Source organism: Babylonia areolata, chromosome 21, assembly GCF_041734735.1.
Source record: "Babylonia areolata isolate BAREFJ2019XMU chromosome 21, ASM4173473v1, whole genome shotgun sequence".
Lineage (NCBI taxonomy): Eukaryota > Metazoa > Mollusca > Gastropoda > Neogastropoda > Buccinidae > Babylonia > Babylonia areolata.
The window spans coordinates 947,501-975,000 of NC_134896.1; the positions used below are offsets into that span (position 1 = coordinate 947,501).

The 27,500-nt window shown below is 44.3% G+C and overlaps 1 protein-coding gene across 2 annotated transcripts in view; it reads left to right on the forward strand.

The window, feature by feature from the left end:
• The window catches only part of LOC143296016 (xanthine dehydrogenase/oxidase-like), a 103,706-nt gene that overhangs the window by 7,101 nt on the left and 69,105 nt on the right, over positions 1–27,500 (forward strand). The window contains exons 2-10 of one of the 2 annotated variants that reach the window (XM_076607757.1): positions 5,210–5,267; positions 8,057–8,153; positions 11,176–11,284; positions 14,613–14,739; positions 16,829–16,890; positions 19,455–19,550; positions 21,638–21,715; positions 24,314–24,458; positions 25,043–25,210. In XM_076607757.1, the coding sequence (XP_076463872.1) occupies positions 5,210–5,267; positions 8,057–8,153; positions 11,176–11,284; positions 14,613–14,739; positions 16,829–16,890; positions 19,455–19,550; positions 21,638–21,715; positions 24,314–24,458; positions 25,043–25,210 (940 nt within the window). The remainder of the gene's footprint in view (positions 1–5,209; positions 5,268–8,056; positions 8,154–11,175; positions 11,285–14,612; positions 14,740–16,828; positions 16,891–19,454; positions 19,551–21,637; positions 21,716–24,313; positions 24,459–25,042; positions 25,211–27,500) is intronic. The other variant, XM_076607756.1, reaches the window with a different exon arrangement.

The window sequence follows — 27,500 nt, forward strand, 5'->3', positions numbered from 1 at the left end:
GCAGTACAGCCCAAAGACATCACGTCCGCAATGTGTGTCACCTGCGTCAGCCGAATACCATTGATTTAGGAAATGCTTCATGTGGAAATCCACATCTCCGCAGTTGCAAAATGTCTTTAAAATGCCCTCAAGTGCATAACGTGATACGTGGGCCCGTTTGGAAGTACTCTGTTCTTGTGTAAACACAAGACTGAAAAGGGACTTCTGCACTTTCAAGATAATGTTACCCTTGTCAGTACGTGTAAGTAGGGTTTTGCCCGGAAACACGAACGCGTAAAACCCCCCCCACGGAGTATGGCTTCGTAAATGAGTAGATAATAAGTCATGCACGTAAAAGCCAGTGCGCGGCTTGTGCGTATCCTGATCAGCTGGGGATTTCACTTGAGTGTGTCACATTCTTACATAACACCAACACAGCGAACATGCAAGTTGCCCACGAACACCAGAGAAATGGTTGATTCAAACTCTCAACACGTGTACAGAATGGAAGAGTTTGCAACTGTTCTCAACACGTGTACAGAATGGAAGAGTTTGCAACTGTTCTCAACACGTGTACAGAATGGAAGAGTTTGCAACTGTTCTCAACACGTGTACAGAATGGAAGAGTTTGCAACTGTTCTCAACACGTGTACAGAATGGAAGAGTTTGCAACTGTTCTCAACACGTGTACAGAATGGAAGAGTTTGCAACTGTTCTCAACACGTGTACAGAATGGAAGAGTTTGCAACTGTTCTCAACACGTGTACAGAATGGAAGAGTTTGCAACTGTTCTGAACACTCATTCCATCTTTCTCCACATTGACCGGCCCATTTATGCCCTGACATCATCTGTGGCAGCACGAGATAAAAATACCAAAATGTGTGTGTGTGTGTGTGTGTGTGTGTGTGTGTGTGTGTGTGTGTGTGTGTGTGTGTGTGTGTGTGTGTGTGTGTGTGTGTGTGTGTGTGTGTGTGTGTGTAGTGTGCCGTGTGTGTGTGTGTGTGTGTGTGTGTGTGTGTGTGTGTGTGTGTGTGTGTGTGTGTGTGTGTGTGTGTGTTTGTGTGTGTGTGTGTGTGTTTGTGTGTGTGTGTGTGTGTGTGTGTGTGTGTGTGTGTGTAGTGTGCCGTGTGTGTGTGTGTGTGTGTGTGTGTGTGTGTGTGTAGTGTGCCGTGTGTGTGTGTGTGTGTGTGTGTGTGTGTGTGTGTGTGTGTGTGTTGCCGATCACCCCAAAGTGACACTGTCTTACACTGACACACTGAATCAGTGTAAACGAAACCAAAACTACAGATGACTGACCCATGACTCTGACACACTCAGTGTAAACAAAAAACACTGAAAAACCAAAACCATTTGGATGACTGACTAACACACACTCAATGTAAACGAAAAAGGAGATGATTGTCTGAGTCTGGCACAGGGAAAACGAAAACTACAGATGACTGACTGATTTTTTGTTTCTTTAAATTAAAGTTCTTTTAGCATTCCATTTGTGAACGTATTTAGTGAGAGTGCAGATGACACAGCAGATCACAGTGACAACAATGGTAGTAAAGCAGGTGGCGATGTAAATGTGATAAAAAATTTTTTTTTTAAATAAAAAGCTCTAGGGAGAGCTGGACAATACAAGGTCTTCAAAGAAGAAACCCCCCACACTCCCAGCAGCCCCCCCCTCCTCTCACCAAGTGTTTGGCCCGGGCCCTAACTCCTTGCACATCACTTTATGGGGGGGACGGGTCGCACCCAGGTCATGACTCGTAGATGACCTTATATTGCCACCTGTTTTTATTTTTATTTATTATTATTAGTTGTTGTTGTTGTTAATTTTCAAACCAGAACACAGCGCCAACAATGACAGTACAACAGATGGCAAAGTGTAACTGTACATGACAGTGACACTGGCAGTGAACGCTGAAAGCGGGCCGGGGGCCGGGCGCCAAACAGCACAGTGACGAACAGAGGGCAAGCGGCGGTCGGTAAATCTGTTCAAGAATGGGGCCACCCTCCCCCACCACCCTCAAACCACCGCTGTGTGCTGTGCAAATAGCGTGGAGAAGGTCACAACAAGTCAAAGTGTCTGCTGTATCTTGAACGCCAGATCTCGTTGCGCGGGAAAGTAACAACGGAAAAAACAACAACAAAAAAACCACCACAACAAAACAAAACAACAACAAAACCACAACAACAACAACAACAAAACCACAACATCAAAACAAAACAACAACAATAAAAAAAACCCACAACAAAACAAAACAACAACAAACAAGAGAGGCAAGGCCTTCAAGACTCACTTGTGATATACTTAAAAAAAAAAAAAAAAAAAAAAAAAAAAAATCTAAGCTTTTTATGTATTGAGTATAATTTCAGAATGTAATGTTTAAGATGAGAAAGATCAGTTTAAAGCAAATTAAGTCCGATAGCATTAATTACAGAGTAATTTCCCTTTTTTACTATCTGCACCAAAAACGTTTGCAAAATAAATAAAACTTCCATGCTGAGCAAAAGAAGTTCCTGTTTGAACAGAAAATGATAATAATGAATGCTCTTGTTGCTGGGTCAGAATATCAGATCAAAGTGCCAAGTTTAGAGAATACAAAAAATATAAATTTAATATAACAGTAAATGCAGTTTGCATATAATTAGGCTTCATTTTTTATTTTTTTGTGCCCATCCCAGAGGTGCAATATTGTTTTAAACAAGATGACTGGAAAGAACTGAATTTTTCCTATTTTTATGCCTAATTTGGTGTCAGCTGACAACGTATTTGCAGAGAAAATGTCAATGTTAAAGTTTACCACAGACACACACACACAGACACACACACACAACCGAACTCCGGGTTAAAACATAGACTCACTTTGTTTACACAAGTGAGTCAAAAAACCACAACAACAAAAGAAAACAACAACAAAAAAACAAACAAGAGAGTCAAGGCCTTCAAGACTCATTTGTAATGCACTTAAAAAAAAGAAGATGAATCTAATCGTTAAAATGTGTTCTGTGTTTGTTATTATAAAGCTAGTCGGGTTATAAAAAAAAAAAGAAAAAAAAAAAAAAGAAGAAGAATAAAAACCCGCGTTTTCGGGTGAGAAGAAGCTATCTTACCCATTACATAACTGACGTTCTAAAATTTAATATTTAAACATGCTTTTTTAAGGGCGATAAATCGATTGTAGTATTCGCAGTGAGAACGCTGTTTAAATCATATTATTCTGGTGTATCTTGGGCATTAAAAAAAATCTTCAAGGGCAATTAAAAATTCTTTTTAAGTCCGCGGTAAAGGAGACGTGGCTATCGCCGCAATCACACTGCAACATTTAGCCGTTTTCTCTGGATCTAGATAGATGTACAAGTTTAGTTACACCGACCCGCCGGGAATGTAGTATGACACAGTTGATTCAATTTCTCTTTCATGTTAATTCTAGTGTTATAGTTTTAAAGTTGGTATGAAAATTGAGTATTTTGTTAAACTAGTAACACGTAGAGCCAAGTACAAGTACTTCCTAAACGTCGTATGAAGTGAAAGGGACTTCATTTTGAGCCTAAGTCAAGACTGGAAATTTTTACGTTTCATCAAGGGTATTAACTCTCATGGTTTATTATTTTTAACTGTGAATTCCGACTGATTTTGTTGATATTTTTATGGAAGTTTGGGGCATAATCCAGTAAGTGATAAGGCGTTCACAAATCTTTCTCAGAATAAATATTTAACGGTCTCTTTCTCCAACTTTCCATCACATGTTATCGTGTATTGTTGATTGAATATAGGATTGAACGGGCAGGTCAACAACTTGAACTTGAACAAAATGGCGTCCTTCGTTCGTTCGCGAGGAATATGAGCACGCGATTTGAATATGTATAAATATGTGTACGCAATTGATTTTTGCCCATGACCTTCAGGGCTCCTCCAATAGATCTATAAAGTCCACTCGTAATATTGATTTTAGTATTTTCCGAAAAAGACCACTTGGGCGAATGAACATAGTGGAAGCCCTGTACACTGAGAGTAAAACACACAAGCTTTTTATGTATCGAGTATAATTTCAAAATGTAATGTTTAAGATGAGAAAGATTAGTTTAAAGCAAATTAACCCCCCTAGCATTAATTACAGATTAATTTCCCATTTTTACTATCTGCACCAAAGAAATGCAAAATAAATGTAACGTCCATGCTTAGCAAAAGAAGTTCCTGTTTGAACAAAAAATGATAAAAATTGTTGTTGTGTCAGAACATCATATCAAAGTGCCAAGTTTAGAGAAAAAAAACCAAACCCAAAACAAACAACAACAACAACAAAAACCCGGTAAAATCGGTTTGCATATAATTTGGCTTCTTTAAAAAAAAATAATTGTGCCCATCCCAGAGGTGCAATATTGTTTTAAACAAGATGACTGGAAAGAACAGAATTTTTCCTATTTTTATGCCACATTTGGTGTCAACTGACAAAGTATTTGCAGAGAAAATGGCAATGTTAAAGTTTACCACGGACACACACACACACACACACACACACAACCAAACACCGGGTTAAAACATAGACTTACTTTGTTTACACAAGTGAGTCAACAAAAAACGAAAAAAAAAAAAAAAAAAAAAAAAAAAAAAAAAAGACAAATCAAAAACAAACCAACAACAGAGCAACGAACAGCCAACTGCTTATATCGTACTCAAAAACGACACATTCTTGATCAGCAGCCAACAGCATGGAGGTCACACTGAGTATCTGCTGTATTTTTAACTTCAGTTCTTATATCGCGGGAAAGCGTTTACCTCCTTATCTTGTACTGTGTACATAAAACGACAACAACGCATAAAACAACAACAACAACAACAAAATACAAAAAGAAGAAAAAAAAGAGAAAGAGAGAAAATAACAACAACAACAACAACAACAACAACATCGCTTATATTGTACTCAAGAACAGCACATTATTACTCGTAAATCACAAATTCTTAATCGTCTGGTTTAGTTTGACGGCTGACGAACGCTACACAAGCACGACAGTAATGTTGAAATAAATATTTTCCGGTTCTATATTATAAATAAGTTACTGAATTTTACTTAAGCCAATGCTTCTTTCCTTGAGCGACTGTGACTATGATTATACTTGCAGGCATGCCAGTTAATATTAATATGATCATTGTCCGACTATTTCAGTCATTTGCCTTCATCGTATGTTTCACTTAATCATATCTTAATCTGGTTACCTATTTGTTTATTTTGTGTTCAGGTGGAGTTGGAGAATCCGGACCCAGAGATGACGCTGTTACAGTATCTGCGTCGCCACTGTATCCTGTGCGTGTGTGTATGTGTGTTGTCTTGTGTCCTCACAATTTGCGGTTTTGAGATAACGCTTATCTAATTCATTCAAGAAAAGGTCACAGCCCCATTTGAAAGGGGTAATTTACAACCATCACTATGCACCAACACATGTCAGCCATAATATATACATGTATGCGTATTTCATCATACGGTCATTTCATAAAGAAATCAGGGTTTCGGCCAGATCCGTCTTGTCAGACAGCCCTAACCAGTCTTATAGACTACTTACAACTATAAATGACAACAACAACAACAACAACAACAACAAAAAAAAAAAAAAAAAAAGAAGAAGAAAAGAATGATAATTCTAGATTTGAAGAAAGCATTATTTTAATCTTGTTAACCATCGAATACTTCTTGAAAAACTATGGGTTTATCAGCTTGGCACAAATTCTCTTAAGTTCTCTGAGTCATACTTAAAAGAAGACAGTGTATTAGGCAAACGGGACTTTTTCGGATGCAGGGATAACAACAATAGGCATTCCCCAAGGCTCTGTGCTTGGCCTCTTATTGTTCACCCCCCCGCCCCCTTTTTTAAAATATAATTTTTTTTTATCAGTGATCTTCCATTATGTATCTCCTCATCTGCAGTATTATGCAACATGTTTGCAGATGACCCTTCTCTTCATACAGCTGGAGTAAATTTAGAGCACATCAATGATAGAATGCAAACAAGCCCCACAGGTATACAGAAAATAATATGCTCCTTAACCCGGAAAAAACACTGAAAGAGTACGATTGTAGCCACTCGCCAAAACCACAGCGTGGCTTAAATCCGCTCACTTTATCAATTAATGGCCAAGCTATAGAACAGGTTGCAGAACATCAACACCTTGGTGTCATCATTGACAACCAGCTTAAATTGGGCGCACGTATCACTTCTTTATCAAGGTATATTTATCTGTTATCTCGTTTAAAACTTGTCATCAGTCCAAAAGCTTCCTATTTCTTTTTCCATTCTCACGTCATGTCTAGAATTAATTATGTTTCAAACGTGTGGGACAACTGCACCGAAGTGCACATAAGAAAAGATTCTGTACACAGGCGTGCTGTAAAACATCTCAATGGTGTTTTACCCAACACGCGCAGTCACCAATATCAACTGCCAGCATCTAGCACCCCTTCCCTTGACTAGGCACCTCATATTGAAATAGTGCGTTCATATGCATAAATTATATCCGGTAAATGTCCTACTTATTTACACCAAACCATTGTCTGCAATGATATTCGCAACACTAACTGCCGACATGCGACACATTATTATTCTACCCAAGCCAAGAACAGACCTTTATAGATCGAGTTTAGCGTACTCCGGCACGCACTGCTGGAACAATCTCCCCAAACACTTCAAAGGACCCATTTCCACCACAACATTCAAAGATAAATTAGGACAGTAAATGCGTTCCGAAACCCAGGACTAAAATCTTTTATTTTATTGGTCACATGTACTTAGTTTGCCCGTCAAATTTTGCATGCTTGCGTTTACGTACATGTGTGTACAACACTGCTTGCTTTCATTCACTGACAATCCTTACAAACTATTTTCAAATGCATCTGTCAGTTTATAACATTTCACGCCCCAGAATATTGTTTTCATAGATCTGAATGTGTTCTCCTTGCAGTGGACAATAAACTTACAAAAACAGCTCTAGTCTGGTCATGTCTACAGTTTTGTTTACTTGCATGAATTACAAATTGTGAACCAACCTCACACTTTCCCCCCTTTTATTGCTTTCGCACTCAGTGACATATCATTACATCTGTCTGTCTGTCTGTCTGTCTCTCTCTCTGCAGCCCCCTCTCTTCCCCCACATAATATGTCCATCTGTCCATAACCCTATTACCTGTCTCCTTATTTTGCTATTTTTTCTATATCTTACATCTGTGTTTTAGAATTACTTGTCTGTTGATTTCACTCGAATCATCTATGTGTTGCTTTTTTTGTTTTGCTTTTTTCCCTCGGTGTGTGTGTGTGTGTGTGTGTGTGTGTGTGTGTGTTACTCGCTTCGGTTTCGTAAAGAAATGAGTGATGTAGTGTCCCTCAGTTTGACGCTGCATTATCCTTGTACATTTTTCGTGTATTGAGTACAACATTTATATGTGTATATGTTTGTGTGTCTCTTTGAACAACGGCAGATGTGTGAGTCGGCCAGTGCGCTAATATTTCCACCGTTGGAAAATAAAGATTCATTCATTTATTTATTAATTCTCTCTCTCTCTCTCTCTCTCTCTCTCTCTCTCTCTCTCTCTCTCTCTCTCCCTCCCTCCCTCTCTCTCTGTTTCCTGTCTCTCTCACACTGTGACTTTGTCTCTGGCTTCCCCTGTGTGTGTGTGTGTGTGTGTGTGTGTGTGTGTGTGTGTGTGTGTGTGTGCGTGCGTGTGCGTGTGTGTGTGCATGCGTGTGTATGTGTGTGTGCGTGTGCTTGCGTGCCTGCGTGTGTATGTGTGTGCGTGTGTGTGCGTGTGTTCGTATGTGTGTGTGTGTGAGTGTGTGTGTGTGTGTGTGTGTGTGTGTGTGTGTGTGCGCGCGCGCGCGTGCGTGCATGCATGCGTGTCTGTGTGTGTTTGTGTTGTTTTTTTTGTTGTTGTGTGTGTGTCAATGTGTGTGTGTGTGTGCGTGTTTGTCAGTGTGTGTGTGTGTGTGTGTGTGTGTGTGTGTGTGTGTGTGAGTGTGTGTGTGTGTGTATGTGCGCGCCCCCCACGTGCTGTGGGCGGGGCCCAAGGTCATCAGGACTGTTTTCCTTAACGCGGACAGTACGTCTGACTGGCACCAAGCTGGGCTGTGGGGAGGGGGGGTGTGGGGCCTGTACCGTCATGCTCTCCCGTTACCACCCCCACACCTCGCACATCCAGTATCCTTTCCTGTGTGTGTGTGTGTGTGTGTGTGTGTGTGTGTGTGTGTGTGTGTGAACAGACGGAACGAGCAGGTCAAATTTCTACAAAAAAATCATTTGCAGTGCGTGTGTAGATAAGAAGTATACCTACCATATGTCATTCAGGAACTTGAGCGTGTGTATGTGTGTGTGTGTGTGTGTGTGTGTGTGTGTGTGTGTGTGTGTGTGTGTGTGTGCGTGTGTGTGTTGAAAGCAAAGTATATTGCAGGTCTGTTTTGTTTGTCTAGTGGTTTATTCCCCCCCGTTATATAACTGTGCCCTGAACATCCTGTCGTTATGACTGTGCCCTGAACATCCTGTCGTTATAACTGTGCCCTGAACATTGTGTTGTTATGTAACTATGCCCTGAACATCCTGTCGTTATGACTGTGCCCTGAACATCCTGTCGTTATGACTGTGCCCTGAACATACTGTCGTTATGTAACTCTGCCCTGAACATCCTGTCGTTATAACTGTGCCCTGAACATTGTGTTGTTATGTAACTGTGCCCTGAACATAATGTCGTTATATAACTGTGCCCTGAACACCCTGTCGTTATGTAACTGTGCCCTGACACCCTGTTATTATAACTGTACCCCTGCCGTCATAACTGTACCCTGAACATACTGTCGTTATATAACTGTGCCCTGAACATCCTGTCGTTATATAACTGTGCCGTGAACATCCTGTCGTTATGACTGTGCCCTGAACATACTGTCGTTATAACTGTGCCCTGAACATACTGTCGTTATGTAACTCTGCCCTGAACATCCTGTCGTTATAACTGTGCCCTGAACATCCTGTCGTTATGACTGTGCCCTGAACATACTGTCGTTATGTAACTCTGCCCTGAACATCCTGTCGTTATAACTGTGCCCTGAACATACTGTCGTTATGACTGTGCCCTGAACATCCTGTCGTTATATAACTGTGCCGTGAACATCCTGTCGTTATAACTGTGCCCTGAACATCCTGTAGTTATGACTGTGCCCTGAACATACTGTCATTATGACTGTGCCCTGAACATACTGTCATTATGACTGTGCCCTGAACATCATGTCGTTATGTAACTGTGCCCTGAACATCCTGTCGTTATAACTGTGCCCTGAAGATAGTGTCGTTATGACTGTGCCCTGAACATCCTGTCGTTATAACTGTGCCCTGAACATCCTGTCGTTATAACTGCCCTGAACATCCTGTCGTTATAACTGTGCCCTGAACATCCTATCTTTATGACTGTGCCCTGAACATCCTGTCGTTATAACTGCCCTGAACATCCTGTCGTTATAACTGTGCCCTGAACATCCTATCTTTATGACTGTGCCCTGAACATCCTGTCGTTATATAACTGTGCCCTGAACATCCTGTCGTTATATAACTGTGCCCTGAACATGCTGTCGTTATAACTGCCCTGAACATCCTGTCGTTATGACTGTGCCCTGAACATCCTGTCGTTATGACTGTGCCCTGAACATCCTGTCGTTATGTAACTGTGCCCTGAACATCCTGTCGTTATAACTGTGCCCTGAACATCCTGTCGTTATGACTGTGCCCTGAACATCCTGTCGTTATATAACTGTGCCCTGAACATCCTGTCGTTATAACTGTGCCCTGAACATACTGTCGTTATGACTGTGCCCTGAACATCCTGTCGTTATGTAACTGTGCCCTGAACATCCTGTCGTTATGAACTGTGCCCTGAACATCTGTCGTTATACTGTGCCCTGAACATCCTGTCGTTATGTAACTGTGCCCTGAACATCTGTCGTTATGAACTGTGCCCTGAACATCTGTCTTATGAACTGTGCCCTGAACATCTGTCGTTATGTAACTGTGCCCTGAACATCCTGTCGTTATAACTGTGCCCTGAACATCTGTCGTTATGACTGTGCCCTGAACATCCTGTCGTTATAACTGTGCCCTGAACATCCTGTCGTTATACTGTGCCCTGAACATCTGTCGTTATAACTGTGCCCTGAACATCCTGTCGTTATGACTGTGCCCTGAACATCCTGTCGTTATGAACTGTGCCCTGAACATCCTGTCGTTATATACTGTGCCCTGAACATTGTCGTATACTACTGTGCCCTGAACATCCTGTCGTTATAACTGTGCCCTGAACATCCTGTCGTTGTAACTGTGCCCTGAACATACTGTCGTTATGACTGTGCCCTGAACATCCTGTCGTTATGTAACTGTGCCCTGAACATCCTGTCGTTATGACTGTGCCCTGAACATCCTGTCGTTATGTAACTGTGCCCTGAACATACTGTCGTTATGTAACTGTGCCCTGAACATCATGTCGTTATGTAACTGTGCCCTGAACATCATGTCGTTATGTAACTGTGCCCTGAACATCCTGTCGTTATAACTGTGCCCTGAACATGCTGTCGTTGTAACTGTGCCCTGAACATACTGTCGTTATGTAACTGTGCCCTTAACGTACTGTCGTTGTAACTGTGCCCCGAACATCCTGTTGTTATAACTGTGCCCTGATCATATTGACGTTATGACTGTGCCCTGGACATCCTGTCGTTACAACTGTGCCCTGAACATCCTGTCGTTATATAACTGTGCCCTGAACATCCTGTCGTTATAACTGTGCCCTAAACATACTGTCGTTATATAACTGTGCCGTGAACACCCTGTCGTTATAACTGTGCCCTGAACATCCTGTCGTTATGACTGTGCCCCTGTCGTTATGACTGTGCCGTGAACACCCTGTCGTTATAACTGTGCCCTGAACATCCTGTCGTTATAACTGTGCCCTGAACATCATGTCGTTATAACTGTGCCACTGTAGTTATGACTGTGCCCTGAACATTCTGTCTCCAGTAGTTATGACTGTGCCCTGAAAATTCTTTCCCTCCGTACTTTTAACTGTGCCCTGCACATTCTGTCGTTATGACTGTGCCCCGGATATCCTGTGTGTCGTTATAGCTGTGTTATTTTCAGGGAAAGTGTTCTTTACCTGCGGGGTTTTCCTACAGCGTGTGTTCAGACACCACAGTGTCAACGCCTGCCTGACCCCGCTGTGCAGTGTGCACGGGACAGCCGTCACCACAGTGGAGGGCCTTGGCAGCGTCACCACTCGCCTGCACCCTGTACAGGTGGGCCTCCTCACCACACTTCACACTGCACTGAAAACCATTGGTTTTAAAAATAGGTGCATAGTGCATGCCTTCTCTGAGCCCCTTTGGAAACCAGCGGAAGTGTTCAATCAGCCATTTAGCCACTCATGTCAGTACAGCGCAAAGCGATAACTTCAGATATGTAGCCGAGCGCTCGGCTGGCTACCATGACTGTATCAAGGCAATCTTTCACTTGCTCGCGGCGTTAGTTAAGCTCACCATCCTGTGTGTGCCTCCACAGCAAGTCTGCGCTGTTTTCTGTAATAACTTTGGTCAGTAAACCATTGGCAGATATCAATCAAGACAACATTTGGCATGTCATGGGAGCAAGCATAACACGATTTCATTGAAGATGCACGGTTACAGATCAAAAACTACAACCAGTTAGCAGACGACTTCTCAATGGACAGCCGAAAACGAATGTCGATATGGCGTCTAGTTTGCTTCAGCTTTCCTGGCCAATAAACTATCCATCTATTTTTAGAACAGTGACTGAAACACGTGATACTACCAGCCGCCATGGCGAAGTGGTTAGCGTCGCGGTCTGATGGCCTTGAGGACGCGGGTTCGATCCCTGGCGGAGGTGGGGTTTCCGGCGCGCGTGCCCGGAGTTAAGTGTGCTCGGGCCTGGTTAACGCTGGGATATCATTGTGAAAGGAAGCGTTAGAGTGCAGCCTTGTCACTTAGTGCCAAATTTAAAATGGACGTCCACAGCAACATCGTCGTCCTTCTACTTCACGAAAAACAAAATTGTCCCAAAATGCTGTGGCCTTTCATGCCCTGCTGTCATGGTGACCTCAGTTTCGATCCGCCTCCACTTTCGTGCTTAGGATGAGTCCTGTCAAGGTCTTTGGTGTAGCCAGATTCATGGGGTGACTGTAGAGGTGGGGTAGTCTCCACCCTATGGGGAGGGGGTTCACTCAGTCTGACTTCGTGACTAAGCTATCAATGTCCTCAGTAGGGGGCTTATGAGTTGGTGTCCTAAGTACGTTAGATCAGAACAGGTGCTACTGAACACCACCAAAGCGACCCAGAAGCAGTGCAATCTCCTCTGGTTTGTGGCCTCCAGGCGACCTGTCATCAATCGTTATCTGTGGACTGCCAAAGCTGGGACTGCGACAGACAGACAAATTCGGGTGTGGTTGTGTATGGGGGACTCGGAATCAATGGTGTGGGAGTTGTGTCACTTCAGTGGTGTTGATTGGCACAGCCAAGAAAAAGTATACGAAAACGTAAACCTGATTGTTGCAGTCTTGACAGGGATTGTTGCAGTCATGGCAGTGCAGTCATGGCAGGGATTGTTGCAGTCTTGACAGGGATTGTTGCAGTCATGGCAGGGATTGTTGCAGTCTTGACTGGGATTGTTGCAGTCATGGCAGGGATTGTTGTAGTCATAGCAGGGATTGTTGCAGTCATAGCAGGGATTGTTGCAGTCATGGCAGGGATTGTTGTAGTCATAGCAGGGATTGTTGCAGTCTTGACAGGGATTGTTGCAGTCATAGCAGGAATTGTTGCAGTCTAGACAGGATTGTTGCAGTCATGTTAGGATTGTTGCAGTGGATTGTTGTAGTCATAGCAGGATGTTGCGTGGATTGTTGCAGTCATGCAGGGATTGTTGTAGTCATAGCAGGATTGTTGTAGTCATAGCAGGGATTGTTGCAGTCATGGCAGGGAATGTTGTAGTCATAGCAGGGATTGTTGCAGTCTTGACAGGGATTGTTGCAGTCATAGCAGGGATTGTTGCAGTCTTGACAGGGATTGTTGCAGTCATGTTAGGGATTGTTGCAGTGGATTGTTGTAGTCATAGCAGGGATTGTTGCAGTGGATTGTTGCAGTCATGGCAGGGATTGTTGTAGTCATAGCAGGGATTGTTGTAGTCATAGCAGGGATTGTTGCAGTCATGGCAGGGATTGTTGTAGTCATAGCAGGGATTGTTGCAGTCATAGCAGGGATTGTTGCAGTCATGGCAGGGATTGTTGCAGTCTTGACAGGGATTGTTGCAGTCATAGCAGGGATTGTTGCAGTCATAGCAGGGATTGTTGCAGTCATGGCAGGGATTGTTGCAGTTATAGCAGGGATTGTTGCAGTCTTGACAGGGATTGTTGCAGTTATAGCAGGGATTGTTGTAGTCTTGGCTGGGATTGTTGCAGTTATGACAGGGATTGTTGCAGTTATATCAGGGCAGGGGAGCCAATAGGGACTGCACAACTCTTCCTCACTAAAAAAACAACAAAAAACAAGAGGCAAAGCCTTCAAGACTCACTTGTGCTTCATGCTTTATCCTGTAAAGGAAACATTAGGAGGAAACAAAAGAGATTTTAAAAATGGTTGAAAAGTGCTCTGTATTAAATATGATGGATAAGCTTGGGAGAAGAAAAAAGAAAAGAAAAGAAAAAAAAATGTAATGTTTAAGATGAGAAAGATCAGTTAAAAGCAAATTAAGTCCCCTAGCATTAATTACAGATTAATTTCCCTTTTTTACTATCTGCACCAAAACGTTTGCAAAATAAATAAAACTTCCATGCTTAGCAAAAGAAGTTCCTGTTTGAACAAAAAATTATAATAATGACTGCTCTTGTTGTTGTGTCAGAATATCAGATCAAAGTGCCAAGTTTAGAGAATACAAAAAATATAAATATAACAGTAAATGCAGTTTGCATATAATTAGACTTCATTTAAAAAAATTTTTTTTAGTGCCCATCCCAAGGTACAATATTGTTTTAAACAAGATGACTGGAAAGAACTGAATTTTTCCTATTTTTATGCCTAATTTGGTGTCAACTGACAAAGTATTTGCAGAGAAAATGTCAATGTTAAAGTTTACCACGGACACACAGACACACACACAACCGAACACCGGGTTAAAACATAGACTCACTTTGTTTACACAAGTAAGTAAAAAAAGTCATCTGTGCTGGTCAGGCAACCAGGCTAATGTCGGAACGAACACACCGACAGATAAGTCTGCCTGCCTAGTTGCAGTCGTGTTGGCAGGGATTGTTGCAGTCTTGGCAGGGATTGTTGCAGTCGTGTTGGCAGGGATTGTTGCAGTCTGTCTTGGCAGGGATAGTTGCAGTCGTGTTGGCAGGGATTGTTGCAGTCTTGGCAGGGATAGTTGCAGTCGTGTTGGCAGGGATTGTTGGCAGGGATTGTTGCAGTCTTGGCAGGGATAGTTGCAGTCGTGTTGGCAGGGATTGTTGCAGTCTTGGCAGGGATTGTTGCAGTCTTGGCAGGGGAGCCAACAGTGACTGACATTAACATGTGCTGACAACAGCGTCATTAATGACGAAGGTTGATGACGTTGCAGGAGCGGTTGGCCACATCCCACGGCACGCAGTGCGGCTTCTGCACACCCGGCTTCGTCATGTCCATGTACACGTTGCTTAGAAACCACCCGCACCCATCCGCTGAACAGCTAGAGACTGCCTTTGATGGTCAGTAACCACCCCCTCTTCACTCTCTCCCCCGTGGGGATGCCGGGGGTCTTTCACTACAAATACCATCCCCGCCTTCTGGAAATTCTGGGCTCAAAATTTCCTTTTTTTTCTATCACTCTCTTTGTTTCTGCCTTTTTTCTTCCTTCACTGTTGTCTCCTTTTTCCGCCTTCTCAGTCCATTCCACTTTCTTTCCAGCAAGCCTTGACACTGTTGTCTCTTTTCCACAGTCTATGATGTACTGTCTGTGCTGTTTTGCTATGGCGATTAGGTAGTGAGATAGTAAACACTGGGATGGGCACTAGCTACCCATTCTGCAGTGTCATTTGCCTATATGGCTTTTTTTTAGTGTAATTTTTGTTTGACTTGGAAGTATTGGGTTTTTTTTTTGGGTTTTTTAAACGATTTTTTGTAATCTGGGGATGATAGATCAAGCAGAATGGCTGGCGCCCTGATGCTGTAAGGAGCTAAATGGTTTGGATACTGTATCATGAACTGTGTTTTGTGGGTTTGTCTTAGTGTTTTTTGTAGATGTTGTAGTGTTGACACGGTTGAGCATTGTATGGTTTGACAGTCCTGATATGGCCCTGTGTGGTCGGCTGGTGAAGGTTTTGTGTTGACACGGTTGAGCATTGTATGGTTTGACCGTCCTGATATGGCCCTGTGCGGTCGGCTGGACTATAAGCAACAAGAACAAGAACTTCCCTCCCCTCTCTCTGTGTGGTCTGTGAAAATACATCACCCCACTTCCGTCCTGTGAAAATACATCACCCCACTTCCGTCCTCTCTCTCTCTCTCTCTCCCTGTGGTCTGTGAAAAATACATCACCCCACTTCCGTCCTGTGAAAATACATCACCCCACTTCCGTCCTCTCTCTCTCTCTCTCTCCCTGTGGTCTGTGAAAAATACATCACCCCACTTCCGTCCTGTGAAAATACATCACCCCACTTCCGTCCTCTCTCTCTCTCCCTGTGGTCTGTGAAAATACATCACCCCACTTCCGTCCTCTCTCTCTCTCCCTGTGGTCTGTGAAAATACATCACCCCACTTCCGTCCTCTCTCTCTCTCTCTCTCTCCCTGTGGTCTGTGAAAAATACATCACCCCACTTCCGTCCTGTGAAAATACATCACCCCACTTCCGTCCTCTCTCTCTCTCCCTGTGGTCTGTGAAAATACATCACCCCACTTCCGTCCTCTCTCTCCCTGTGGTCTGTGAAAATACATCACCCCACTTCCGTCCTCTCTCTCTCTCCCTGTGGTCTGTGAAAAACAATACATCACTTCCCTCCTGTCTCCTCTTTCGTTCTGGTGACTGACATGCTTTGTGTGTGTGTGTGTGTGTGTGTGTGTGTGTGTGTGTGTGTGTGTGTGTGTGTGTGTGTGTGTGTGTGTGTGTGTGCGTGCGTGTTTATGCACGTGCTCTTTGTGTATGGGATGACATGTGCTTTGCACACATACTTTGAGTAGCACTTCCCTTTCATATTCTACTTTTATATTCATCAAATATATGATGTTATTTTTTTTCGTTCGTTCATTCTCATGAGTGGGTACTTTGATAAACATTCATGCATACTTTTTATTGTGGAAACCGTTTCTTTGCAGTCATGGTAATACGTTGTTCCCAAGCAGTGTGTGTTGACAGTTAATATTTGTCATTATCGTTAATACCAATGTATTCTATGTTGTTCCCAAGCAGTTTGTGTTGACAGGAAATTGTCATCATTATTGTTAACATTAATGTCTTCTGACAGTAATGCGTTGTGCTCAAGCAGTTTGTGTTGACAGGAAATTGTCATCATTATTGTTAACATTAATGTCTTCTGACAGTAATGCGTTGTGCTCAAGCAGTTTGTGTTGACAGGAAATTGTCATCATTATTGTTAACATTAATGTCTTCTGACAGTAATGCGTTGTGCCCAAGCAGTTTGTGTTGACAGGAAATTGTCATCATTATTGTTAACATTAATGTCTTCTGACAGTAATGCGTTGTGCCCAAGCAGTTTGTGTTGACAGGAAATTGTCATCATTATTGTTAACATTAATGTCTTCTGACAGTAATGCGTTGTTCCAAGCTGTTTGTGTTGACAGGTAATCTTTGCCGCTGCACTGGTTACCGGCCCATCATTGAAGGCTACAGACCCTTCGTGCAAGTAAGATGCTTCTTGTTCAGCTGTCTTATCGCCAGCGATGTAAAACAGTCTGTTTTTTGTACAGCTGTCTTGTCTTCAGCGATGCAAGACATAATCTGTTCTTTGCACATTTTTTTCTTTGTGACCTGTTCTTTGTACAACTGTTTCATCACCAGTCATGTAAATGCACGCTCTGTCCTTTCTATATGATAGTCAGTCGTGTCCGACCATCAGAACAGTAGAGGAGGCACTGCTGTTCCGACTATTTGGGCTTGAATTTTATTATAGTGGAGAGTGTCTTGCCCAAGTTACATTCCCACTCTCTCGGCCAATAGGGTTTTAGGACAGTCGGCGTTGGGATGGTTCCCAAAGGCCAACCAGCCGACAAGGCTGCAGCACTAAGAGCCAGCGCAATTTTGCCTCCTAGTTTGAGAGTCATAGCCCTTCACAAAAGACCAAGCTGTAAATGATTTCCCATTGACTGGAGAAATACTGATAATACAGCTCTCACTTTGCTGTTGGCCCAAATGTAAAACTTATGTCAATCTGTGATATAAGCCGAGTGTTGGGCCATCTGTCCTTTATACAGCTGTCTTATCAACTATTATGTAAAACATACAGTTAATTGTTCATTTATCTTACTGTTAGCCGTGTAAAACGTATCTGTTCTTTGTACAATTATTTTATCAGCAGCCATGTGACGTTACACTGTCCGGTAACTAACCAATCAGTGACCACCTAGTCTACCAGTCAGTCAGCTAAATGACCAATCACCGACCACCTAGTCTACCAGTCAGTCAACTAACTAACCAATCAGTGGACACTACTTCATCCAGCCAGTCAGCTAACTAACCAGTCAGTGATCACCCAGTCAGCTAACTAACCAGTCAGTGATCACCCAGTCTTACAACAAGTCAGCAAACTAACGAAACAGTTAATACGTAGTCTTCCATCCAGTCAGCTAACCAACCAATCAGTGACCATCCAGTCAGCTAACCAACCAATCAGTGACCATCCAGTCAGCTAACCAACCAATCAGTGACCATCCAGTCAGCTAACTAACCAATCCAGTCAGCTAACCAACCAATTAGTGACCATCCAGTCAGCTAACTAACCAATCCAGTCAGCTAACCAACCAATTCGTGACCACCCAATCAGCTGACTAACCAATCAGTGACCATCCAGTCAGCTAACTAACCAATCCAGTCAGCTAACCAACCAATTAGTGACCACCCAATCAGCTGACTAACCAATCAGTGACCATCCAGTCAGCTAACTAACCAATCCAGTCAGCTAACCAACCAATTCGTGACCACCCAATCAGCTGACTAACCAATCAGTGACCATCCAGTCAGCTAACCAACCAATTAGTGACCACCCAATCAGCTAACTAACCAATTAGTGACCATCCAGTCAGCTAACTAACCAATTAGTGACCATCCAGTCAGCTAACTAACCAATCCAGTCAGCTAACTAACCAATTAGTGACCATCCAGTCAGCTAACCAACCAATCAGTGACCATCCAGTCAGCTAACCAACCAATCAGTGACCATCCAGTCAGCTAACCAACCAATTAGTGACCACCCAATCAGCTGACTAACCAATCAGTGACCATCCAGTCAGCTAACTAACCAATCCAGTCAGCTAACCAACCAATTAGTGACCACCCAATCAGCTGACTAACCAATCAGTGACCATCCAGTCAGCTAACTAACCAATCCAGTCAGCTAACCAACCAATTAGTGACCACCCAATCAGCTAACTAACCAATTAGTGACCATCCAGTCAGCTAACCAACCAATCAGTGACCTGCCAGTCAGCTAACCAACCAATTAGTGACCATCCAGTCAGCTAACCAACCAATCAGTGACCATCCAGTCAGCTAACCAACCAATCAGTGACCATCCAGTCAGCTAACCAACCAATCAGTGACCATCCAGTCAGCTAACCAACCGATCAGTGACCATCCAGTCAGCTAACTAACCAATCAGTGACCATCCAGTCAGCTAACCAACCAATCAGTGACCATCCAGTCAGCTAACTAACCAATCCAGTCAGCTAACCAACCAATCAGTGACCATCCAGTCAGCTAACTAACCAATCAGTGACCATCCAGTCAGCTAACCAACCAATCAGTGACCATCCAGTCAGCTAACCAACCGATCAGTGACCATCCAGTCAGCTAACCAACCAATCAGTGACCATCCAGTCAGCTAACCAACCAATTAGTGACCATCCAGTCAGCTAACCAACCAATCAGTGACCATCCAGTCAGCTAACCAACCAATTAGTGACCATCCAGTCAGCTAACCAACCAATCAGTGACCATCCAGTCAGCTAACCAACCGATCAGAGACCATCCAGTCAGCTAACTAACCAATCCAGTCAGCTAACCAACCAATTAGTGACCATCCAGTCAGCTAACCAACCGATCAGTGACCATCCAGTCAGCTAACTAACCAATCCAGTCAGCTAACCAACCAATCAGAGACCATCCAGTCAGCTAACCAACCAATCAGTGACCATCCAGTCAGCTAACCAACCGATCAGAGACCCGTCCTGCTAACCGAGGAAGGCGTTGCAGGGACCCTGCGGCCTGGGAGAGCAGTGCTGCAGAAATGGCGGCCCAGGAGAGACCACTGTGCTGTCTGATGGGGCAGGGAATGACACTCAGCGTCCGGTGGGCATGTCCTCTGTCTGCCTGTCTGACTGTCTGTCTGCCTGTTGTTAGCTTGTGTACTGTCTGTCCGTCTGCTGTTAGCTTGTGTACTATCTGTTTTTAGCTTGTCTGTCTGTCTGTGTGTCTGCTGTTTGCTTGTCTACTATCTGTCTGTCAGTCTGCCGTTAGCTCGTCTTCTGTCTGCTGGGTAGCTTGTCTACTGTCTGTGTGCTGTTAGCTTGTCTTCTGTCTGTGTCAGTCTGCTGTTAGCTTGTCTACAGAATGTCTGTCTGTCTGTTGTTAGCTTGTCTACTGTCTGTCTGTCTGTTGTTAGCTTGTCTTCTGTCTGTCTGTCTGCTGTTAGCTTGTCTCTGTCTGTCTGTCTGTGTACTGTTAGCTTGTCTTCTGTCTGTCAGCATGTCTGCTGTTAGCTTAGCTACTGTATATCTGTCAGTCTGCTGTTAGCTTGTCCACTATCTGTCTGTCTGTTGTTAGCTTGTCTACTGAATGTCTGTCTGTTGTTAGCTTGTCCACTGTCTGTCTGTCTGTCTGTTTTTAGCTTGTCTACTGTCTGTCTGTCAGTCTGCTGTTAGCTTGTCTGTCTGTCTGTCTGCTGTTAGCTTGCGTACTGTCTGTCTGTCTGCTGTTAGCTTGCCTACTGTCTGTCTGTCAGTCTGCTGTTAGCTCGTCTTCTGTCTGTCTGTCTGTGTGCTGTTAGCTTGTCTTCTGTCTGTCTGTCTGTCTGCTGTTAGCTTGTCTACAGAATGTCTGTCTGTCTGTTGTTAGCTTGTCTACTGTCTGTCTGTCTGTTGTTAGCTTGTCTTCTGTCTGTCTGTCTGTGTGCTGTTAGCTTGTCTTCTGTCTGTCTGTCTGTCTGTCTGTGTGCTGTTAACTTGTCTTCTGTCTGTCTGCCTGTTGTTGGCATTCTACTGTCTGTATACTGTCTGCCTGCCTGTTGTTGGCATTCTACTGTCTGTATACTGTCTGCCTGCCTGTTGTTGGCATTCCTCTGGATGTCTGTTGTTAGCATTCTACTGTCTGTCAGTCTACTGTTAGTGTCTCTTCTGTCTGCCTGTTGTTAGCATTCTACTGTCTGTCAGTCTACTGTTAGTGTCTCTTCTGTCTGCCTGTTGTTAGCATTCTACTGTCTGTCAGTCTACTGTTAGTGTCTCTTCTGTCTGCCTGTGGTTAGTATATCTTCTGTCTGTTGTTAGCTTGTCTACTGTCTGTCTGTCTGCTGTTAGCTTGTGCACTGTCTTCCTGTTGTTAGCATTCTTTTGTCTGTCTGTTGTTCGTATATCTACTCTTCTGTCTGTCTGATAGCTTGCCTACTGTCTGTCTGTCTGTCTGCGTCATCTGTTTCTGTGTTTTTCTTTCCTCGGCTGTCTTGACTCCATGTCTATACGTTACACAGCTCCATGTGTACTTGTTATAACTCCATGTCTATACGTTACACAGCTCCATGTGTACTTGTTATAACTCCATGTCTATACGTTACACAGCTCCATGTGTACTTGTTATAACTCCATGTCTTTTCGTTACACAGCTCCATGTGTACTTGTTATAACTCCATGTCTATACGTTACACAGCTCCATGTGTACTTGTTATAACTCCATGTCTATACGTTACACAGCTCCATGTGTACTTGTTATAACTCCATGTCTATACGTTACACAGCTCCATGTGTACTTGTTATAACTCCATGTCTATACGTTACACAGCTCCATGTGTACTTGTTATAACTCCATGTCTATACGTTACACAGCTCCATGTGTACTTGTTATAACTCCATGTCTTTTCGTTACACAGCTCCATGTGTACTTGTTATAACTCCATGTCTTTTCGTTACACAGCTCCATGTGTACTTGTTATAACTCCATGTCTATACGTTACACAGCTCCATGTGTACTTGTTATAACTCCATGTCTTTTCGTTACACAGCTCCATGTGTACTTGTTATAACTCCATGTCTGCGTGTTATAATTCATGTTACCACCCCATGTCTATATGTTATAACTCAGTGACTACTTGTCACACCACCGTGTGTGTGTGTGTGTGTGTGTGTGTGTGTGTGTGTGTGTGTGTGTGTGTGTGTGTGTGTTTGAAGGAAAACGGAGACGCTGCAGACAAGGAGACACCCCTGTATGATCCCACACAGGAGCCTATATTCCCCCCGTACCTCAAGGTGAGACTGCTGTCCGTGTCTGTCTGTGGCTGTCTGACATTGTCTGTGTCTGTGTCTGTTTGGCTGTCTGACATTGTGTCTGTCTGTCTGTCTGTGTGCCTGTCTGTCTGTCTCTGTTTGGCTGTCTGACATTGTCTGTGTCTGTCTGCCTCTGTTTGGCTGTCTGACATTGTGTCTGTCTGTCTCTGTTTGACTGTCTGAGATTGTGTCTGTTTGCCTATGGCTGTCTGACATTGTCAGTGTCTGTCTCTCTCTGTTTGGCTGTCTGACATTGTCTGTGTCTGTCTGTCTGTGTTTGGCTGTCTGACATTGTCAGTGTCTCTCTCTGTTTGGCTATCTGACATTGTCAGTGTCTGTCTGTCTGTGTTTGGCTGTCTGACATTGTCAGTGTCTGTCTGTCTGTGTTTGGCTGTCTGACATTGTCTGTGTCTGTCTCTCTCTGTTTGGCTGTCTGACATTGTCAGTGTCTGTCTCTCTCTGTTTGGCTGTCTGACATTGTCAGTGTCTGTCTCTCTCTGTTTGGCTGTCTGACATTGTCAGTGTCTGTCTGTGTTTGGCTGTCTGACATTGTCTGTGTCTGTCTGTCTCTGTTTGGCTGTCTGACATTGTCTGTGTCTGTCTGTCTCTGTTTGGCTGTCTGACATTGTCTGTGTCTGTCTCTGTTTGGCTGTCTGACATTGTCTGTGTCTGTCTCTCTCTGTTTGGCTGTCTGACATTGTCTGTGTCTGTCTGTCTCTGTTTGGCTGTCTGACATTGTCTGTGTCTGTCTGTGTTTGGCTGTCTGACATTGTCAGTTTCTGTCTCTCTCTGTTTGGCTGTCTGACATTGTCAGTGTCTGTCTGTGTTTGGCTGTCTGACATTGTCTGTGTCTGTCTCTCTCTGTTTGGCTGTCTGACATTGTCTGTGTCTGTCTCTCTCTGTTTGGCTGTCTGACATTGTCTGTGTCTGTCTGTGTTTGGCTGTCTGACATTGTCAGTGTCTGTCTCTCTCTGTTTGGCTGTCTGACATTGTCAGTGTCTGTCTGTGTTTGGCTGTCTGACATTGTCAGTGTCTGTCTCTCTCTGTTTGGCTGTCTGACATTGTCAGTGTCTGTCTCTCTCTGTTTGGCTGTCTGACATTGTCTGTGTCTGTCTGTGTTTGGCTGTCTGACATTGTCTGTGTCTGTCTCTCTCTGTTTGGCTGTCTGACATTGTCTGTGTCTGTCTGTGTTTGGCTGTCTGACATTGTCAGTGTCTGTCTCTCTCTGTTTGGCTGTCTGACATTGTCAGTGTCTGTCTGTGTTTGGCTGTCTGACATTGTCAGTGTCTGTCTCTCTCTGTTTGGCTGTCTGACATTGTCTGTGTCTGTCTGTGTTTGGCTGTCTGACATTGTCTGTATCTGTCTCTCTCTGTTTGGCTGTCTGACATTGTCTGTGTCTGTCTGTGTTTGACTGTCTGACATTGTCAGTGTCTGTCTCTCTCTGTTTGGCTGTCTGACATTGTCAGTGTCTGTCTGTGTTTGGCTGTCTGACATTGTCAGTGTCTGTCTCTCTCTGTTTGGCTGTCTGACATTGTCAGTGTCTGTCTCTCTCTGTTTGGCTGTCTGACATTGTCTGTGTCTGTCTGTGTTTGGCTGTCTGACATTGTCTGTGTCTGTCTCTCTCTGTTTGGCTGTCTGACATTGTCTGTGTCTGTCTGTGTTTGGCTGTCTGACATTGTCAGTGTCTGTCTCTCTCTGTTTGGCTGTCTGACATTGTCAGTGTCTGTCTGTGTTTGGCTGTCTGACATTGTCAGTGTCTGTCTCTCTCTGTTTGGCTGTCTGACATTGTCAGTGTCTGTCTCTCTCTGTTTGGCTGTCTGACATTGTCAGTGTCTGTCTGTGTTTGGCTGTCTGACATTGTCAGTGTCTGTCTCTCTCTGTTTGGCTGTCTGACATTGTCAGTGTCTGTCTGTGTTTGGCTGTCTGACATTGTCAGTGTCTGTCTGTCTGTGTTTGGCTGTCTGACATTGTCAGTGTCTGTCTCTCTCTGTTTGGCTGTCTGACATTGTCTGTGTCTGTCTCTGTTTGGCTGTCTGACATTGTCAGTGTCTGTCTCTCTCTGTTTGGCTGTCTGACATTGTCAGTGTCTGTCTGTGTTTGGCTGTCTGACATTGTCTGTGTCTGTCTGTCTGTGTTTGGCTGTCTGACATTGTGTCTGTCTGTCTCTGTTTGGCTGTCTGACATTGTGTCTGTCTGTCTCTGTTTGGCTGTCTGACATTGTCTGTGTCTATCTGTCTCTGTTTGGCTGTCTGATATTGTCTGTGTCTGTCTATGGCTGTCTGACATTGTGTCTGTCTGTGTTTGGCTGTCTGACATTGTCTGTGTCTGTCTGTCTCTGTTTGGCTGTCTGACATTGTGTCTGTCTATGGCTGTCTGACATTGTCTGTGTCTGTCTCTGTTTGGCTGTCTGACATTGTCTGTCTGTCTCTGTGTCATTGTCTGGCTGTCTGTGTTTGACTGACGTTGCTCGTGCCTGCCTGTGTCATTGTCTGTGTCTGTCTGTGTGTGTCCTTTTGTGTCCACATCATGTACTGTCCTGCATACTGACGGAGGGGGCGGGGGGTGGGGGGTGTCGTGCAGATGGAGGGTGCTCGCCTTCACGGCCAGTCCTTGCAGTTCCGCAGTGAAAGGGTCACGTGGTACAGACCTACGTCACTGGGGGAACTGCTGGAGATCAAGAAACAGCACCCTGACTGCAAGCTGGTCAATGGCAACACCGAGATTGGTCAGTGCTCCCCCCTGTGTGATGTGACCCTTTCCTCGCCCCCCTCACGATGTGCCCACATGTCTGAGCCAGCAACAGAACAACAGGCAGAAAAAAATGGAAGGAGAAGAAGAAGAAAAAAAAATGGCGCTCTCAGTATAGCTACGCGCTCTCCCTGGGGAGATACAATACAATGGTGGTTGTCAGGTTTTCAGTTTCAGTTTCAGAAGGCGGCGTCTGTGCGTTCGGACAAATCCATATACGCTACACCACATCTGACAGGCAGATGCCTGACCAGCAGCATAAGCCAACACGCTTAGTCAGGCCTTGAGTGCATGCTGATATATCTGTGTACCCATTAGAATGGATTTCTTCTACAGAATTTTGCCAGAGGACAACACTTTCGTTGTCATGGGTTGTTTTCCAGTGCGCCAAGTGCGTGCTGCACACGGGACCTCGGTCTGTCATATCATCTGAATGACTGGACGCTCAGTTCGATTTTCCAGTCAAACCTGGGAGAAAGGGCGAGAGCGGGATTGGAACCCACTCCCTGACGATATTGACAGCTGAGCGTCTTGACCATTCTGCCGCCTTCCTCCTTTCAGGGATCGAGGTGAAGCTGAAGAGGCAGCTGTACCGCACACTGGTGGCCGCCACGCACGTGCCCGACCTCCTGGCGGTGCAGCACACGGACGGTGGCATCCGCTTTGGTGCCTCAGTCACCTTGACAACCATGGCTGACACGCTGAAGAAGGCTGCCAAGGACCTGCCAGGTAGGGCTTCTGAAGGAGGGTCCGTCTGTATGTTGTGTTTGTCCGTCAGAATGTCCTGTTTGTATGTAATGTCTATATGTCTTGTCTGTCCGTCAGTATGTTCTGTTTGTATGTGATGTCTATAATATGTCCTGTCTGTCCGTCAATGTGTCCTGTTTGTATGTATTGTCTATTTGTCCTGTCTGTCCGTCAGTATGTCCTGTCTGTCCGTCAGTCTGTCCTGTTTGTATGTAATGTCAGTGTCACAACTTGTGACGGCAGTTAGGGCGTGTGGCCCGTCTTCGTTTTTCTCCCCCCCCCCTCTTCTTTCACTTTCCTTCCTTCTCCCATCCTTCAGTTCGGGCAGAAGTCTTGAATTGCGCACGAACCACGTGCACGCATATTACTCGCTCACCTGAGCGAATATGAAATATTGTTGGGCAGCAACAATATTCGAGGCTTTTGCAGCCCGACTGCCGTAGTGTACGGGTCGTTCCTGTTGTTGGTGGGGTAGCTACCCCGACATCTAGGCACCATACGAAGTGAGGACCGGCTGTTCTCCATGGGAGCCACTTCTGTGTTTCTTCGTCTGTCTTCGTCGTCGTCGTGTCTTTGTGGTGGTCGTTAGTGTACGCCACCTGTGGCAGCTCTCGCTGTGTGCTGTGTGCCCCGGGCCTTTCGTCTGGTGACCCAGATCTTCGCCCCTTCTGCCCTGTGACTGCTGTCCTGGGTCTTCGCCCCTTTCTGCCCTGTGACTGGTGTCCTGGGTGTTCGTCCCCTCCTGCCCTGTGACTGCTGTCCTGGGTCTTCGCCCCTTCCTGCCCTGTGACTGGCGTCCTGTGTTCCGGGCCTTTTGACTTGCAGCCTGGTCCATTGCGTGGCATTGTATGCCGAGTCCTGGCACCTAGGCCTTTTGACCGGGGGCTTGTGCCTTGGGTCGAACCCGCCGAAGTTTGTCTGGGCCGTGTGTCAGTTTTTTTTGTTTTTTGTTGTTGTTTTCCTCTTAAGAGGAAAACTTCCTGAACCCGCCAAAGACTAAAGCATCTGTGTACCAGTCCTGGTTTTTGGGGTGATTTGCTTCTCCTTGAGTGTGTGTGTGGAAAATTGCTTTTGATTACATTTGGGAGAATCCGTAGTTTTGTATACGACTTCTGTTCGTGTTTTTTTTGTTGGAGTTATAGTATATGGTTGTTTTGTTGTTGTTGTTTTGCAAGTATAGGCTGTGTGGGTAAGGTTGCGTGAGTGGGATAGACAGAGCGGAAGAGAATAAATTTTGTGTGGACGAGAAATATCTGTATTCTGTGTTTGTGTTGTCGGGTGAATTGGGTTGGGCGTTAGGTTTTAAAATAGTTCTCGACCTCTTCCCTAGGGGGGTCGTGACAGTCAGTATGTCCTGTCTGTCCTTCAGTATGTCCAGTTTGTATGTAATGTCAGTATGTCCTGTTTGTCCGTCAGTATGTCATGTTTGTATGTAATGTCAGTATGTCCTGTCTGTCCGTCAGTATGTTCTGTTTGTATGTAATGTCAGTATGTCCAGTCTGTCCATCAGTATGTTCTGTTTGTCTGTCAGTATGTCCTGTTTGTATGTAATGTCAGTATATCCTGTCTGTCCGTCAGTATGTCGTGTTTGTATGCAATGTCAGTATGTCTTGTCAGTCCGTCAGTATGTCCTGTTTGTATGTAATGTCTATAATATGCTATGTATGTCCGTCAGTATGTCCTGTGTGTATGTAATGTCAGTACGTCCTGTCTGTCCGTCAGTATGTCCTGTTTGTATGTAATGTCTATAATATGTCATGTATGTCCGTCAGTATGTCGTGTTTGTATGTAATGTCGATATGTCCTGTCTGTCCGTCAGTATGTCGTGTCCATCAGTATGTCGTGTTTGTATGTAATGTCGGTATGTCCTGTCTGTCCATCAGTATGTCGTGTCCATCAGTATGTCGTGTTTGTATGTAATGTCGGTATGTCCTGTCTGTCCATCAGTATGTCGTGTCCATCAGTATGTCGTGTTTGTATGTAATGTCGGTATGTCCTGTCTGTCCATCAGTATGTCGTGTTTGTATGTAATGTCGGTATGTCCTGTCTGTCCATTGGTATGTCCTGTTTATATGTAATGTCAGTATGTCCTCTTTGTCTGTCAGTATGTCCTGTTTGTGTCACGTGTATATTTTTATGTGATATGTCAGTATGTCCAGTGTATATGTCCAGTCTGGCCATCACAATGTCCTGTTTGTGTCATGTGTGTATGTCGTGTCTGTCTGTCTGCCAGAATGTCCTGTCTGTCCATCTGTTCGTCCTGTCTGCATGT